The 18,756-nt window shown below is 43.2% G+C and overlaps 1 protein-coding gene across 10 annotated transcripts in view; it reads right to left on the bottom strand.

Moving 5' to 3' along the window:
• Positions 1–18,756, bottom strand: part of LOC309629566 (uncharacterized protein) — a gene marked incomplete at its 5' end in the record, with an annotated part of 203,825 nt that overhangs the window by 176,954 nt on the left and 8,115 nt on the right. For 5 of the 10 annotated variants that reach the window (XM_082393676.1, XM_082393675.1, XM_082393677.1 and 2 more), the window contains 2 exons: positions 4,693–4,803; positions 15,028–15,257. In XM_082393676.1, the coding sequence (XP_082249802.1) occupies positions 4,697–4,803; positions 15,028–15,257 (337 nt within the window). In that variant the 3' untranslated portion in view covers positions 4,693–4,696. The remainder of the gene's footprint in view (positions 1–4,692; positions 4,804–15,027; positions 15,258–18,756) is intronic. The other 5 variants (XM_082393680.1, XM_082393679.1, XM_082393681.1 and 2 more) reach the window with 1 other exon arrangement.

Genomic DNA, 18,756 nt, shown 5'->3' with positions numbered 1-18,756 from the left:
ACCCATGACTGAAGCCCAGCTTGAAGACAAAGGTTTATAAAGGATATTATTGGGACAACTGGTAAAATCCGAACATGGAAAATATATTACACAATGATATTGTATTAATATTAATTTCTTGAATTTGACGATTTTCCTGAGATTATGTAAGAGAATGTCTTTGTTCTTAGGAGATATACCCTGTATTATTTAGGGGCGAAGGGGACATGTTAGACTTAATGGTTCAGCAGAAATAAGGCTCTTTATATATTAGATAGATAAATAGGTACAAATATCGGGTGCATATATACACATATATACATATATATCTATACACAAATATATACATATATTTCTATACACATGTATATACATAAATATATACATATATGGAGGGAGAAAGAGAGAGAGGGTTCATGAGCAAATGAGACAAAAATCTAACAACTGGTGAATCTGGATGAAAGGTATAAAGAAGTTCACTGTCCTATTATTGCAACTTTTTTGTGGGTTTGACTTTTTCCAAAATACAAAGTTAAAAGCAATTAAAAAGCCCACCGTCCAGAGTCAGCTGTTACAAACACTTCAGCTACTTTTTAAAAAAATTTATTTATTTTATTTATTATTTATTTTTGGCTGCATTGGGTCTTCGTTGCTGCGCGTGGGCTTTCTCTAGTTGTGGCGAGCAGGGGCTACTCTTCACTGCGGTGCGCGAGCTTCTCATTGCAGTGGCTTCTCTTGTTACAGAGCACGGGCCCTAGGCGAGCAGGCTTCAGTAGTTGCGGCACGCAGGCTCAGTAGTTGTGGCTCGCGGGCTCCAGAGCGCAGGCTCAGTAGTTGTGGCGCACGGGCTTAGTTGCTCCACGGCATGTGGGATCTTCCCGGACCAGGGTTTGAACCCGTGTCCCCTGCATTGGCAGGTGGATTCTTAACCACTGCACCACCAGGGAAGCCCCTCAGCTACTTCTATCTCTGATCAACACCAGAGTCTCTGCTAATTAGCTAATGCACGGTAGAAATTAGTTTTCATCGTGTAGTCATGGCGCTCAGATGTGGGGATTAGCTGGGCTTACTGTGCAGGCCCCCCAGGTTTGAGCAGGGGATAAGAATCCAGCCAGTCCTGTGGCCTGAACTTCTCTGAATGGCACCCGGGGTTTAGGATTCTGAACCACCCACATGTGCAGGTGCTCACTGGAGGCGTCTGTTCCTGTGTCCCGAGACCTGACACCAGAACTGTATCACTGCATCCGCCCTGAGTGAACCTTTCAGAGAGGGAGGGTTTGGAGGCTGAGGCCCTACAGCCCGGACTACATGGAGCTCCAGAAGAGGCGTCTAAGGGTTGCTGGGTCGGCTTGCTCATGAGTACATGTGGCAGAATTCAGTCTGAGATGTGGTTTTTTCAAGACCTTCTCTTCCTCCTCATTATTATTATTTTATAGCTTTACTGATATACATATACCTCCCATTTTTAGTCGAGAGGTCCATGAATTTTGTAAATACACAGTCCTGCGACTGCTATATTCGTTTTAGAACTCTTTCATCACCCCTAGAAGTTCCCTCCTGCCTCGTTGCTCTCATCACCGCCCCCCTCTGGACCACAAAGTACTACTGATCTGCTTTCTGTCCCTATGGCTTTGCCTTTTCCAGAATTTCCTCTGAATGGAGTCATCTCAGGATGTAAACTTCTCTGTCTGGCTTCTTTCACTCAGCATAATGGTTTTGAGATTCACCTCCTGTGCTGTGTGCTGTGGTTTCGATTCAGATTTCCCTAATGATTAGTGATGTCAGGCATCTTTTCACGTGCTCATTGGTCATTTTTATAACTTCTTTGGAGAAACGTCTCTTCAAGCCCTTTGCTCATTTTTTAAGTGCATTGTTTTTAGATGTTGTTGTTGAGTTGCAGGAGTTCTTCATATATTCTGTATATTAATCCCATATAAGATAGATAAATTGCAAATATTTTCTCCCATTCCATAGGTTGCCTTTTCACTCAGTTGATAGTATCCTTTGGTACACAAAAGTTTTAAATTTGGATGTAGTCTTGAGTCTTTTAAAATCTGAAACATTTCCCAGGCCTTTCTTTACCTTTCATGACATTGACATTTTTGGAGAGTACAGGCCCTTATTTTGTAGAATGTCCTCAGCTTGGGTCTATATAATTGTCTCCTCATGATTTTGTTCAGCTTGTGCATTTTTGGCAGGAACACAATATCTGTGATGTTGTGGTCTTTTCAGTGCATCCATCAGGAGGCATGTCACCAGTTTGTCTTGTTACTGGAGATGTTGATTTAAATCTCTTAACTAAGGTGGTGTTCTCTGGTAAGTATGTAACTGATAAGCAATCTGGGGGGACAGCTTTAAGATCGTGTGCATGTTATGAGTATCCTTTTCCCCAACAAAATGTAACCCAGTAGTTTTAGCATCCATTATGATTCGAGCCTGAATCAATGATTATAGCGATGATTTGCTATGATGGGTGAAAAATGGTGACTTGATTTTCTACTTGTATTAGTCTCTCTACATTTATTATGGCATTTTAGTTGGCATTTTACTTTCCCTTATAATGAAAGAAGAGCTTTCTTCACTCTTCCTGTTTATTTGTTCTTCGATATCATTCTGATTCACAGATTCTTTTTTACTCAAGGTGTTATTACATCTATAATCATTTTGGTGAACTTTGTTTTTTGTTTGTTTGTTTTTTGCATGTAACCATATATCTGGATATCACTCTGTATCAGTGCATAGAGTTCTTCCTTGTTGGTTTTTATAGCAATGTGCTACTTCATTGTGTGGACATGCTATAATTTATTCAAACAATTTCTTACATGTGGACATTTAGGTTGTTTTGAATATTCTGAATGACAAATTATGCTGTAATAAATAACCATCACAATTTTTTTTGTATTGTTAGAGGTAATCTAGGGTAGTACCCAGAAGTGCTATTTCTAGGTCAAAGGGTAAATACTCTGTAATTTTTCTAAGCTATTGCTCAATTCCCCTCAGCAGAGGTTGGACCATTTTGTAGTGCCCACTTCCAGCCTCGCCACAGAGTGGTTTGTCAAGATATTGAGTTTCTGCTCTTCTGATGAATGACAGGTGCATTGTCACTTAGGTTTGTCTCATCGTGTGCAGAGAGGTTGCATCCTTCCACCAAATAAGTGGCTCCTAAGACCTTATTTTAGAGAAATGGCTTCCATTCGGGCTCCAGGTGCTTATTCTTTGGCCCCAGCCCCTCTCTCCTCCCTGTCTAGACAGATGAGGTCAGTCAGATTGTAGGAATGGGATCCTCACTACTATCATCATCATCGTCAAACGTGCCCAAATGTGAGAGGGCACTCAGTCCACTGGCACCAAGTGGGCGCATTTACGTGCAGCTGGACAACTTGCACAGCCCTCCCTCTCACTCCCATCTCAGCCTCCATCGCAACCTCCTCCAGAAGGTACAGATAACCCTCCCTGCTGAGTGCTGAGGCAAAGGGGTTCAGAGAGATGAAGCAGCTCACCCAGCCAGTGAGAGGAGAGTCCAGTCCACAGACCATGAGCATAGCGTCCTAGTCCGTGCCTGCAAAGTTAGGGAACTGTCCCCAAGACTACTCTCACTTCTGACACCAGAGGCCAGCCCAAGGTCCCCACAACCACCGCCAAGTTCAGTGACTCACTAGAAGGACCCTCAGAACTCGCTGAAAGCTATTATACTCACAGTTACGCTTTATCACAGCAAAAAGATACAGATGAAAACCAGCCAAGAGAAGAGACAAATAGGGTGGAGCCCGGAGAGGTTCCTACTCAGCGTCAGGGTAAACAAATGTAACTGATCAGGACACTATGGGGCCTTCCGGGGACAGACCCTTCCCCCCATGCCCTCTGCTTTAGCTCCTCTCTGAAGCGCCTAGATAACAGTATCTGATGCACATTTCCTGAGTTGTTTTACAGATGCTAAAACCACCACCAAATGGAAAAAGTGAACTACATGATGACCATGAGCACATAGCCCCTAGACCTACTGGCGCCTAAGGATTGATAATGTTACCACCACTCACCATCAACCAATCAGAGAACAGTGCATGAGCTGATCACACACCCTGGGACTCCCCTCCCTCACTTTGCCTTTAAAAACACCTCCCTGGGCTTCCCTGGTTGTGCAGTGGCTGGGAATCTGCCTGCCAATGCCGGGGACATGGGTTCGATCCCTGGCCCGGGAAGATTCCCACATGCTGCGGAGCAACTAAGCCCGTGTGCCACAACTACTGAGCCTGCGCTCTAGAGCCCGTGCTCTGCAACAAGAGAAGCCACGACAATGAAAAGCCTGCGCACCACTCGCTGCAACTAGAGAAAGCCCGCGCACAGAACAAAGACCCAACACAGCCAAAAATAAAAACAAATAAATAAATAAATTTATTAAAAAAAAACACACCCCCGAGTGCAAGTGTTTTGAGCATTAGCTGCACTGAACTCTTTGTCTGGTGCCTTACAGTAAACGCTGCACTTTCCTTCACCACAACCTGGTGTCAGTAGATTGGCTTTACTGCCCATGGGCAAGTGGACCTACATTTGGTTCCGTAACACAAAGGCACTCTTATCAGGCAGGAGAGCCTAAGGGCTTAGAGATCACCTCTGGGGAGCTGAGGGCACAGAGCAGAGCTCTCTTTGGGCAAGGGTAAATTCTTTATTACACAATGCTCTTTCCTTGTGATACATTCATACAAGTGAGGGTACCTGCTCATGACCTTGGAGGAAGAGTCCAGTCTCTGTGCCCACGTAACTGGCACGAAGAAGAACCCCACGTGGCTAAACAGCAGGACTGGGAAACGGACAGCAACAGCCAGTCTGCAAGAAAAGTACAGTAGACTCCGGTTATTGAGAATTCATATCCAGTGCTTTTCTCTACTCATCAAACACGGAAGAAAAACATCAGTTTGACCCCACTAGGTTCTTGTGTCAGGCCCAGCTGGCCTCAGTATCATTTCTGATTTGATTGCATCCAGAACCCATAGGTGGTGCCAATTTTCAGTTTGGGCAACAAATAATTTTAAAAAGAAAAAAAAAAAAGGGAATCTGAAAGATTAACAAACCTCTTTCTTCTATCGAATTACATTTCCCAGTTGAGGTAATGTTACAAAGAAGATTGCCTTGCAATTTGTACAAAAGGGGTAAGTTCACATCTTTATTCACTGTGGGCCTGTTGCTGACACTTGCAAAAATCTTCCACCTCCAAATCAGACAAAGGTCAATTGAGAGGAGGCCACCGAGCCTTACTATTTAGGGATGGGGGAGGGGAGAGGAAAGGAAGACAAATTCAGACCTGAGGGAGCAGGGGATTGGGGGTGGGGTGGCGAGGGGGGCTGGGAGGGAGGAGAAAAAGCTTTTTGGTTCACCTCACAGGCTTTCCCCACACACTGGGCTATCCTGAAGGAGGAGGACAGAGCTTGTTTTCTCTTGAGGGTCCTCCAGCCCACGCAGTGGCCTTCTCAGGATTTCCATTCTCCTCCAGCCTTCCTTGGATAGGATGCCGGGGCCACAGACAGATGTTTTCTTTCTTTTTTCCTTTTTTTTTTTTTTGGCCACGCCTTGTGGCTTACAGGATCTCAGTTCCCTGATCAGGGACTGAACCCAGGCCACGGCAGTGAAAGCCCGGCATCCTAACCACTAGGCCACCAGGGAACTCCCTCAATTATATTCTTGGTTTGGGGCTTCAGCTGACATTCCCAGACAGGGGTCTGTTACAGTCTTCCAAATCTGGAGGTCTGTGGATTCATCCCAGACACCTGATCTGTTCAACCATCAATTTCATGGCTGACTCTTTCTCTGTGTCCTCAGTGTGAATGTGACTCAGTCAAAATCTGACTTCCTGTCACATGGGCCATTCTGGACGCCCTAAAGGGGATTTCCCAGCATCTTGGGCTTCCACAACTCCAGTTACTTTCCTTCTTTCTCCAGTTTTAAGCATCTGGGAATCTTAGCCAAGCCTAAAATCAGAGGTCCTCATCTATCACCTCAATTAATGAACAAATATTATATACCCGGCTGGTTTCTATGTAAAATGTTTCTAGCACCAATTCCATTCCATTGTGTGAGGGGAGGGTGTTGGTGGCAATTCAACTCTATTCTGACACTGCCTACTCAGAGATGGCATCATATCCCACAGGTTAAGGGCTCAGTCTCACATGCCTACCCCCTTCCCCAGCTTCAGAAGCCAGTCATAAGGCCAGTTCATCACCTGTGCTTCTGACCAACCAGCTACAGTGTCGATTGGAGGTTCCACCAACCCCCCTCCTTGGGTTTGATTAATTTACTAGAGCAGCTCACAGAACTCAGAGAAGCATTTAATTCACTAGATTACTGGTGTATTATAAAAGGGTATGAACAGCCAGATGGAAGAGATTCGTAAGGCAAGGTATGGGGAAGGGGTGTGGAGTTTCCATGCCCTCTCCAGGCATACCATTCTCCCCCCATCTCCAAGTGTTCACCAGCTCAGAAGCTCTCCGAACCCTATCTTTTGGGGGTTTTCTGGAAACTTCATTTCATAGGCATCATTGATTAAGTCATTGGCCATCGTTGACTGACTCAACCTCCAGCCCCTCTCCCCTCCCTGAGGGGGAGGGGGTGGGACCAAAAGGTTCAGCCTCTAATCATGTGGTCAGTTCTTCTGGCAACCAACTCCCACCCTTAGGGGGATCCAAAAGTCATCTCATTAACATAAAAAAGAACCTTCATCTTTCTAATCACTTAGGAAATTGCAAGGATTTTAGGAGCTCTGTGTCAGAAATGGACGAGGACCAAGTATATATTTAATTACATTACCATACCATGACCCAAATATCCTTTCTTTAGGAAAATGCAGAATTGGGGATCATAAGCATCCCGCATTTTGTTTTGACACCAATTGATTTATTTATCAAATATTTACTGAGGGATTACTCTGTGCCCAGCGCTATGCTGGCACTGGAGGCTTAATGATGAGAGGACAGGCAAGGTCAAAGTTGAAGAAAGGCACCGCTCTGAGATGGCTTTCAGTTATTTTTCATTCTGAAGGGAAACACTTTCTGAGAACTGAAAACTTTATCTCAGTCTTGTCAAAAAATAAACTGAGGTATATTAAATGTTTTAAGAGTTTCAGCGAAAATTAATTTGAGTCGGGCGGCATCCAATCTAGGAAATGGAAAGGGGCTTTGAGGAGCTGTACAAAGTGAAAGACTTTTATAGGCAGAAGGGAGCAGAAACAAGGACGTTACACTAGGCAAAAAAGCCAGGTGGTTATAGCAGCTTACTTTCCTTTCGAGTCTGTCAGGCAGATTACCTAACTAGTGCTAGGAGTCAGGGGATTCTAGGAATCAGGTGATTCCTGATTGACCGGTTCAAGATTCCATTTCTAGGAGAGCAGAAACTGTAATTAAGTTGTCTTGGTTTGGTGACATGGGGTTTAACATAAGCGACTCCATTTGGGGCCTGTTGTCTTGTTTTTAATGGTGTCAACCAGAGGTGAATCTTACATCTTATAAAATTTATCTTAGTAGTATTTTTAATAGTTAAGCATTTAAAAAATATATCATAAAATATTTCTGGAAAAGATTACACAGTACCCGAGCATGGTAAATTCAAATGGCCCAGAAGGGATCACAGGTAAGTCAACCGCTCCTTCCCCCAGAGTTGGTAGGGGAAGTTTAGGCTTCGGGCCTGCAGGGGGACCTCCTAGCCAGCTCTCCTTTCTCCTCAGGCCTATTCTAGATCCTTGGACCCGAGGGCTCTGGCATGCTGGGCAGAGGGGGGGTGGCGGCAGGGGTGAGACAAGTCCCCAATCCCCAAGAAAGGCCTTGGGTTCACATATCCAACCAGCTGTTTGGGGTAGGGATGGAAGTTACTCATTCTCAAATGCTTATGGATGCCAGACACTGATCCAGACATTCGGTTGGGCTACATCACCTTCTTGCAGGTGAAGAGCTGGGAAGGGGTGGCTGGATGAGTGCCTGGTGTGAGAACCAGGGCAAAAAACCTCCCCCCACCCCACTATTGTTTTTTTTTTTTTTATAAATTTATTTATTTTATTTATTTTTGGCTGCGTTGGGTCTTTGTTGCTGTGCATGGACTTTCTCTAGTTGCGGCGAGCGGGGGCTACTCTTCATTGCGGTGTGTAGACTTCTCATTGCCGTAGCTTCTCTTGTTGCGGAGCACGGGCTCTAGGCGCGCGGGCTTCAGTAGTTGTGGCACACGGGCTCAGTAGTTGTGGCTCGTGGGCTCTAGAGCGCAGGCTCAGTAGTTGTGGTGCACGGGCTTAGTTGCTCCGCGGCATGTGGGATCTTCCCGGACCAGAACTTGAACCCGTGTCCCCTGCATCGGCAGGCGGATTCTTAACCACTGTGCCACCAGGGAAGCCCCACCCCACTATTCTTAACTGCATACTAAACAGCTTCACGTTGGCGGGGGGCGGGGGGGGGGTAATGCAAATCTTTTCTTCCTTAGTCACCTACAATGCAAGGGATTTGTAGCCACCACTGATGCCTCTGCATGAACAAAGGATCCCTGAAGAATGTTATACTCTACTTTCCTTCAACAAAAACTGACCTTGCAACACAGGAATCCCAGTGAATTACCAATTTTTCATCTTTAAGCAGTGCTGTACGCTGCCAGTTCTAGACAAGGAGCCATTTCTGATTTCTAGAAGACTTCTTGCAGCCAGTGGGTTGGAGATGGGGCCTGGCTGTAAAGGACTGAGAGTAGAATTCAGTTACAGGGCCCGCTGTCCTGGGGTTGCCTCTTGTGTTGGAAATTACCTGCTGTGAAATGACGTTAAAAACAACCGCTCTTCACTCTTCACTGTTCCTTCCTTCCCTCCTTCCATTTATTTTTAATTGCGGTAAAATATATACAACATAAATTTTACATTTTTAAATTTAAATTGAAAATTTTTAAATTGTGGTAAAATACACGTAACATAAAATCTACCATCTCAGCCATTTTTAAGTGTACAGTTCAGTGGCATTAAGTACATTCACATTATTGTGTATCCACCACCACCATCCATCTCCAGAACTCTTTCCATCTCACAAAACTGAGACTGTGTACCCACATTAAACAACTTCTCATTCCCTCCTCCCTCCAGTCCCTGGCAACTACCACTCTACTTTCCGTGTCTACGAGTTTGACTATCAAGATACTTCATATAAGTGAAATCAAGCCGTATTTGTCCTTTTGTGTCTCACTCAAAAGCATAGCGTAATGTCCTCAAGGTTCACATGTTGTAGCCTGTGTCAGAATTTCTTTCCTTTTTAGGCTGAATAATATTCCATTGTATTGATAGACCACATTTTGTTTATCTATTGATCTGTCCATGGACATTTGGGTTGTGCCCACATCTTTGCTATTGTGAATTATGCTACTATGAACATGGGTGTACAGATACCTGATCATGTCCTGCTTTCAGTTCTTTTGGGTGTGTACCCAGAAGTGGAGTTACCCTCCTCACTTTTCTTAATTACAAACTAAATGACTCTATGCTGGGAAGAGAAAGTCAGGATGAATGTGCAGTCTGTTGGATGTTTACCACCAGTTTGATAACCCAGCTGAAGCTTTCTCATTTAAAAAAAAGAGAAAAAGGGATTTCACCTTCTCACAGATTTGTATAAACTCCCACCCACTGACATACTTTCAAACATACCTCATTTCTGATATAACTGTCCTCTCTCTCTCCCTCTCTCTCGCCAGAAATTACACCCACCACAGATACCATACTCTTATTAGGTACTTTCCCTACTCACATCAGAGCTGTATCATAGAAAGTTAGCCCTGAGAAGCAAATACCCCTTCACTGTAGGTATGGACTTCCACACAATCTCTTGTCTTAGATTTACATAAAAGATCAAGTTCCATTTAAGAGAAAGAAGAAAAGATGGTGACCAAAAATGCCTGAAATGGATTAAATAAAAAATAGATCAGCTGCTGAAGAGGGAATAGGAAACAACTAGCAATTCACAGACTTAGAAAGTCAATAAACACAAGGAAGTGTGCTCATTTGCATGAATAATCAAATAAATGGACATTTAAAATGAGATCTTATTTTTCACCTCTCAGACTGGCAGATAAAGAGACCGGTATTATGGAAGTTTGATGAGGCTGTAGGGAAACAAACACTGAGGGTGGGGATGGAAATAACTGCAACCTTTTTGAAGCACAATTTGGCAAAAACAAACCTATGGCTCAGCTTTTACGCTTTCAGGAATTTGTATTTCAGAGGCATTTCACAAATCCATAAGAATACCCATACAAGTCCATAAGAAAACATGCAGCCTCTGTTCTAATAGCAAATAAATGAAAACTTCCACGTGTCCATCCAAAGATAAGTTCAAGCCCTAACAATTAGCACCTGTGAATGTGACCTTATTTGGAAATAGGATCTTTCTAGATATAATTAGTTAAGATGAGGTCATACTGGATTAGGGTGGACCCTAAAACAATGACTGGTGTCCTTATAAGAAGAGGAGAGGACACACACACATACACACAGGGAAGAAGGTCATGTGCCCATGGAGGCAGAGGTTGGAGTGATATAGCCACAAGCCAAGGAATGCCTGGAGCTTCCAGAAGCTGGAGGAGGCAAGGAAGACTTCTTCCTTAGAGCCTCTGGAGGGATCAGAACTCTGTTGACACCCTGATTTTGGACATCTGTCCTCCAGAACTGCAGAATACACTTCTGTTATTTTAACCTATCCAGTGAGTTATAATTTGTTATGGCAGCCCTAGGAAAGTAATACAGTAGGGGTTGGCTCAATAAATACTGATACATACACATGACTAGGGATGGGTGTGAGACCCTCAATCTATTCCTTATTACGCTTTGGATTTTGAACTATGTGAATATAGTTCCTTTTATAAAAATAAAATTTAAACAATTAATAAAATATCATTCTACTTCTTTCCCTATAACCTAGTTGTTTGGGTTTTACTTATTGCACTTTAAAGTTACAGTAATGGAGGACAATTATATTGATTTTTTTCATAAAATTTTGAATTGGAAAGATCTAAGAGATTGCCTAGTGTGGTAGGCAGAATAATGGCTCCCAAAGACGTCCACATCCTAATCTCCAGAACCTGTGAATATATTAGGTTATATGGCAAAGAGGAATTAAGGTCACAGATGGAATTTAGGTTGCTCATCAGCTGACCTTAAAATAAAGAGGTGGGACTTCCCTGGTGGCGCAGTGGTTGAGAATGTGCCTGCCAATGCAGGGGACACGGGTTCAAGCCCTGGTCCAGGAAGATCCCACATGCCGCGGAGCAATTTACCCCGTGCACCACAACTACTGAGCCTGCGCTCTAGAGCCCGCGAGCCACAACTACTGAGCCCGTGAGCCACAACTACTGAAGCCCGCATGCCTAGAGCCTTTGCTCCGCAACAAGAGAAGCCATTGCAATGAGAAGCCCGTGCACCGCAACAAAGAGTAGCCCCCGCTCACCACAACTAGAGAAAGACTGCGCGCAGCAATGAAGACCCAACACAGACAAAAATAAATAAATAAATAAATTTATTTATTTTAAAAAATAAAATAAAAAAATAAAGAGATAATTCTGGCTGAGCTGGATCAATGTAATCGCAAGGGTGAGCTCAATGTAACCACAAGGATCCTTACAAGTGGGAGAAGGAGGCAGAAAAGTCGGCGTCAGAGTGATGTAATGTGAGAAAGACTCAACTGGCCATTGCTGACTCTGGCCTTGAAGATGGAGGGAGTGGCCATAAGCCAAGGAATGCAGGCAGCCTCTAGATACTGGAAAAGGCAAAGAAATGGATTCACCCCAAGAGACTCCAGAAGGGACCACGGATCTGCTAATACCATGGTTTTAGCCCAGTGAGACCCCCATCTGACTTCTGACCTCCAGAAACGCAAGAGAATAAATCTGTGTTGTTTTAAAACACTAAGTCTGTGGTAATGTGTTATAGCAGTAACAGGAAACTCATACATCTTGTCAACCCCTCGTTTTGTAGACGAAACTGAGATACAAGAACGCCAGAGAAAAGAATCAATACTCTACCCCAGGTGTCCTGGTTAATAAGGGTGTTTTCACTATGAAATGTGTACAAGAATAATTAGAGGATAAACTACCTTTCACCTCGTACACATTTTGTCAAAATCAAACTTTCCTGGAACATTTAAAAAATGATTTGCTCTTTGAAAAATGCAGCACATTAACATTTCTGGAACATTTCTCATCTTAAAAGCAAAAATAAACAGTAGGGACATTCCACACTCACTCTCAAACCAACTTATTAAGAACCACTTTTTTTTTTTTTTTTAAGAATCACTTTTTTAGGACTTGCCTACGGTTCACCATAGTTTACCATCCTGATTGTAATTCCTCTGCTATTCCCCAAAAAACTCATTTTCCTGGTAAAATAACTGGTTCTCAACAAAACCAAACTGAACAACTTTTCCACCCAGCTGAACTGGTTTGACTTGCCTTCCTGGTAAAATTGGACTAAATTTCTCACTTCAAACCAATGCAGAGTTTTTATTCCAATGCAAATGAAGAGCTTTATGAGAAGAAAAACATACCATGCTGGTTCACACACAACGAATTGCATATGTAACAGGATTGCTATAAATTTAAATAACTGTTCATTGTCAAGAGTAATAAAAAGGTCACTTCTAGAATTAATGTGATTCTGAACCCTGTTATATAAGGCTTTAAAAGGTTAACTCAAAGCACGTTTGTAAGAAAACTGGTAAGGGCAAAAATAGTCTTGATCAAGTGGCATATGAAAGAAAATTATTGTTATTTTGAGTAACAGTAAACCAAACATACCCTAGAGACCTTAGGTATTTAGTGTGTGTTTTGTTTGAATCAAGACACATGGGAGTCTTACAATGTTTAGTTACTTTAATCATGCTTAACATGTAAAATTAGAATAACCAAGTAAGAACAATGATGTCATTTTAGACTTTAAAACAAATTTCATGGTGTGGGTCAAAGACTGCCGGCCTGGAATCCACCCTGGTTCGAGTTGGGGTTTTGCCATTTCTAGGCTGTGATCACCTCCCCAAAGTCTTAATTCTCAGTTTGTAAAATGGGGATATGCCTGGCCTCCTAACAGGTGCTTGTGAGCACAAAGTGGAACAGGAAGTGTGAAAGCAATTCATGGACTTGACTCGTGTCTTGTGTAGGAGGGAGGAGGGAGGAGTCGACAGGAGGTGATAAGGCCTTGGGCACAGATACCCCTACAGTGTAAAACACCGGCCCTCTCTGGCAAAGAAAAAGTAGAGACCTAAGACAATATAAGCAGTTTCTAGTTCAAGTTCATAATTCAGTCAGTTCTTTGCACTGGAAATTGCCCTGCTGCTGGTACTGGCCTGACCTTGCCAGTGACAAACGGGCACCTTAATCTACTGCCCTGAACTTTCTGTGGTTTCCTCCTCAGGATGATTTTCTCTCCTTACTTTGTGTACCAGTTAGGATGCTTTAACAGGCAAGTGAAGAAAACCCTTCTCAAAATGGCTTAACCAATCAAGGGGTGCGTTATCTTGCAGAAGAGATCCAGAGAGAGGATGGTTCCAGTTAGTTAACTAATGGGCTGGAAAATGCTATCTTTCGGCTTGACCATCCTCAGCTTGTTTTTACTCACATCATGTTTGCAGGATGGTTGCCCTAGGACATCCAGGAGAAAAAGCCAGACCAATTCTTTTTGTAAATCTTTTTTAAAGAAAGAGAACATTTCCCAGAAGCCTCCAAATGACTGCCCCCAACGTCTCACTGACCTGAATTGAGTGGGTGTCAGGCTTACCCTTCTACTCCTCACTGACATGCAGAATGGGGTGACCCTGGCTGGTTTAGACAACCAGCATTTTCTCCAGTCACACAGGTGAGGTTAGACACTGGAACAAAATCAGGGTTCTGCCAGCGTGAAAGAAAGGGAACAGGGCAGTTGGGCAGGCACTCAACAGTGCCTGCTGGAATTGGAAAATAATCTTTATAGTTCACTTCAACTCTGTCTATGGTAATGGCATAGAAGTTGAAAGGGAAGGTCCATTATTACCTTTCTTATCTTAGATATTGAAAAGACATCACAAACTGTGTCCAAAATGAATCTACTGATCTTTTCCAAAGAAAACCTGCTCCATCTATAATCTTCCCAACCATCCTAATTAATAACAACCTCATTCATTGAGTCAAAACCCTGGAATCAGCCTGGACTCCTCTCCTCTTGCACCCAATATTCTAACCATCAGCAAATCCTATTTGTGTTGCCTTCAAATTACATCCAACTTGGGACTTTCCTGGTGGTCCAGTGGTTAAGACTCCATGCTTCCACTGCAGGGGGTGCGGATTCAATCCCTGATTGAGGAACTAAGTTCCCACATGCTGCGTGGCGTGGACAAAAAAAAAAAAAAATCCAACTTGGGCGCCAGGAAACAAAGTGTGGCAGGGAGTTGGGGGAGAGGCTCTGCATAAAACCCAGCCATGCTCTGGTACCAGAGACGAGGGGGCATCTGGAGGAGCACCCTTGGCCTAGAACGGGGTCCCCATGATGGGAAGCTGCAGGAGTGACACTTCTCCAGGTGGCTCTGTGGACTACGGATGGGAACAAGAAGCCAGAGCAGAAGAGGAAGGACAAGGCCATATGGGGCCTGCAGCTGACATTCTGGTTTGTGGGCACTTGTGAGCTGCTACTTGGGGCATGCCCAGAAATAACTAAGGACACCGGGGGATGAAGAAAAGGGCTAATTTCCAATAGAGCTGGGGAGGCTTGTGCCAGGAGGAAATGCAAACTGCCTTTATTTTACGCCTACAGGCTAGTCAGGCGCTTTGGTGCTCTAGGCGGTTAACTCCAAATGTATATACAGGAAGTCCCCTACATACGAACGAGTTCTCTTCTGAGAGCACGTTTCTAAGTCCAGTTTGTTCGTAAGTCCAACAAACCTAGGTTGTTAGCCTAGGTACCCAACTAACACAATTGGCTATATAGTACTGTACTGTAATAGGTTTATAATACTTTTCACAGAAATAATACATAAAAAAAACACACACACACAAAAAGAAAACATTTTTAACCTTACAGTACAGTACCTTGAAAAGTACAGCAGTACAGTACAACAGCTGGCATCCAGGGGCTGGCATCGAGTGAACAGGCAAGAAGAGTTACTGACTGGAGGAGGGCGAGGAGGTGGAGATGGTAGAGCTGAAGGATCCTCAGCAATAGGAGACGGAGGGCTGCAATTTTACTCACACCTGACGTTGATGGAACGCATGTTCGCCTCTTTGAAAGTTCGCAACTTGGTTCGTACGTAGAGGACTTACTGTAATGGGGATAATGTTTTGAAAATATTAAACCACTGTGTTGTGTTTCCCTCTTAAATCACATTCCCTGGCAGTCTTCCATCTCCAAGTTTGAGCCACCAATCTCTTTGTCCCAGGAAAGGAGAGCTTGTTTACTCCTAGAACAAGGAAGTAATTGCTTTGAGTTCCAAAGATGATTTTCTTGAGGCTGTAGCATGGGGTAAACAGGCATCCTGGTCTGCCTACGGCAGTTGCGACTACTCTTGTGGTCCTGGCATTATTATTATTATTAATCCATTTAAGCATCAAAGGTATCCCTGTCTGGACAATAAATTACAGTCATCCCCACCTTAGAAGATAATAGTTTGAAAATCTTTTGTTGAGAGGAAAGGATTTCCTAAGTCCCTTTAGCATCCATTAACAAATCAAGTATCAAGTTTTGCGAAAAGATGATAGGATTTTACTTGAGACCAGGGGTAGCAAGAAATCAGGGTGGAAGGTAGACCAGCGGTTCTTAAAGTGTGGTTAGCACCAGCAGCATCTCCTGGGAACGTGTTAGAAATGCACATTGTCAGGCCCCATCTCAGACCTGCTGAATCAGAAACTCTGGAGATGGGGTTGAGTCATCTGTGCTTTAATAAGCCCTCCAAGGGGCTCTGATGCAGCAAAAGTTTGAGATCCTCTGAGGTGGAGAAAGTAAAACACTTTTCCTTCAACATTATGGGAAGGGAGGGAAAAGGAGAGAGCTGTAGAGGAAGCAAGTGGTGTGAGCCACTTGGGTCCTCACTTCCTCTCTCCCTGTGAGTGCTGAGGTAGAAACACCCAGATGAAATGGAAGATCTTGAGAACTTTAGGAATGCCAGTGGCATTCACACAACAGTGGGTGGAGGAGGAACAAAGTTTTAGGAGAGGGTCCATGTGGACACATTTCAACATGGCGCCAGGGCAGGGCAGTGGGTGTAGAGGCAGCTGTCAGGATAGAAACGTTGGAGCAGTAAAATGTGGCCTGTGCCTAGCACCTAGAGCCCCTAACGTTCCTGTGGGCCCCCTTGTTGGGATATGAAAAGGCCGAGTTGACTGGGGACCAGCAGAAGACTGGGGGCAATGCAAAAGAAGTGGGGATTTGGTGACAAGATGGCATTGGTCGGAACCACAGATGATAGTGGTAGGACGGGTCACGCCACAGATGTCACCGGTCCAGAAGCAGAATGGAACAGCTGCTGTGCAGCAGAAACCAACGGGGATCCTGATGACAACACACAGATAGGCAGTGCCCTCCTCTGTTGCTGCCTGACTTCTGCCAACTAGATGCCCGGAGTCCATCCTGGGGTGCAACAGCAGGAAAGGGAGGAAACTCGGCACTTACACATGAGAGAGAAAACTGTCCACTTCCACTATCTGAGCAGGGCAGCCTGGAGAAGAACAGAGGGGCTTGGTAAAATCAACAACCTCCTGTGGAAAGTGTCTAGCATTCATGATAAAATAACCGAGCAGTTTTCTTGTAGACTTTGATGAGATTAAGAGCTCCCGTGGGCTGTTAGATTTACTGGCACTGTCTTGTTATGAATCACCCGAATTGCTGACCATCAGGCTGGTGCTGAACAGATAGTGTTTCACCCGACAGGCCTGTCTTGAAGCTAATGTTAACAAAATTATCTAGTAACCTTTACTTCTACCAAAACTTTCTACCAAAAGGAAATATCTGAACTGGTTTTATTGGATGCCTTGTTCCCCTGCAGCAAGTTTAAAATAAAATTTTATGTGTGCTCATAATGAATTCATATCTGAGAAAGTTGTTTTCACATCTAAAAGAGATTGATTTAACCTAAAGCAGTGGGTTTCAAAGTGTGGTCCTTGGGCCAGCAACATTAGTATTACCTGAGAACTCATTAAAATTCAAATTCTCCAGCTACACCTCAGGTCTAATGAATCAGAAACATGGGGAGGAAGCAGACTTCTGGCTATGGTCAAGTGAAATGGTTAGCAAATCCTCTCCCCCAGAAAGCAACTGTAAAGCTAAAAAAATTGACAAGAACAACATTTAAGTGCTCTGGAAATTGACCAAAGACGTACGACAATCTGAGAAGTGTTTATGCCTGAAAACTGCTGAACTTTGGATAAGAATAGTGGATATCCGAGGCATGCTTGCCTAGTACTGCTTCCAGCTCCTCCAGCCCAGTGGGTGTGGAGGTCCTGCCAGGGCTGGCCAGGCCGTGAGGACTGGCAGTTATGGTGCTGTGATTAAAGGGCCCTCAGTGGATCGGGTGTAGCGGGTGATGCTCACATCCAGAGGCGTTGTTAATGGAAGTGATGACAGCCTTGCCTTTCAAGAAATATTACAGAAAGTCCTTCAGACTGAAGGGAAGTGACACCAGATTGCAATGTGAACACACGGGAAGAAATGAAAAGCACTGGAAATGGTAAATATGTGGGTTAATATAAAAGACCCTATAAATATATTTTTCTTATTTCTTCTCCTGATTTCTTTAAAAGACATAAGATTGTGTAAAGCAATGATCATAACACTCTGTTGTTGGGTTTATACTACATATAAATGTAATACATATAACTGTAATAATATAAAGGTGAAGGGAGAGAATGGAGGTATACTGCAGCCAAGTTTCTATATTTTACCAGAATTAAATTAGCATTAATCACAACTGGATTTTGGTAAGTTAAGATGTTGCAATCTATAGAGCAACCACTAGTAAAATAAATTTTATAATAGTAAGAAAATTAACAGAGGAATTTAAATGATATTCTAAAAAAAATTTTTAACACAAAGGAAAGCAGTAAAAGAGGAACAGAGAAACAATGAAGAGACATATAGGAAACAAACAGCAAAACGGCAAAAGCAAATCCAAACATATTATTAATTACATTAAATTTGAATGGTCTACAATCCAATCAAAGAGCAGGGATATTCATATTGGACAAAAAGGGCAAGAGTCAACTATGTGTTGTCTGCAAGAGAACACCTTAGATTCTGAGACATAAATAGGCTGAAAGGAAAAAGAAGGAAAAAGATATGCCATGAAAACAGCAACCATAAGAGAGTTGGAGTAGCTATATGGATATCAGCTAAAATAGATGTTAAGACAAAGAAATATTACTAGAGACAGAGATGTTCCAAAATGATAAAAGAGTCACTATATCAGGAATGTATAACAATTATAAATATATATGCATCTACTACCAGAACCTCAAAAACAGGAAAGAAAATGGAGAAAATTAAATGGAAATGTAGACACAAATAATAAATGTGGAGAGGGTGTGGAGAAAAGGGAACCCTCCTACACTGTTGGTGGCAATGTAAATTGATACAGCCACTATGGAGAATTGGCATGGAACTTCCTTAAAAACCTAAAAATAGAGTTACCATATGGTCCAGCAATCCCACTCCTGGGCATATATCCAGAGAAAACTCTAATTCAAAAAAGATACATGCACCCCAATGTACATAGCAGTACTATTTACAACAGCCAAGACATGGAAACAACCTAAATGCTCATTGACAGA

Source organism: Balaenoptera borealis (assembly GCF_965194805.1).
Source record: "Balaenoptera borealis genome assembly, chromosome: 5".
In the NCBI taxonomy this organism is placed as follows: Eukaryota; Metazoa; Chordata; class Mammalia; order Artiodactyla; family Balaenopteridae; genus Balaenoptera; species Balaenoptera borealis.
This window is presented reverse-complemented; position numbering and strand designations above follow the sequence as displayed.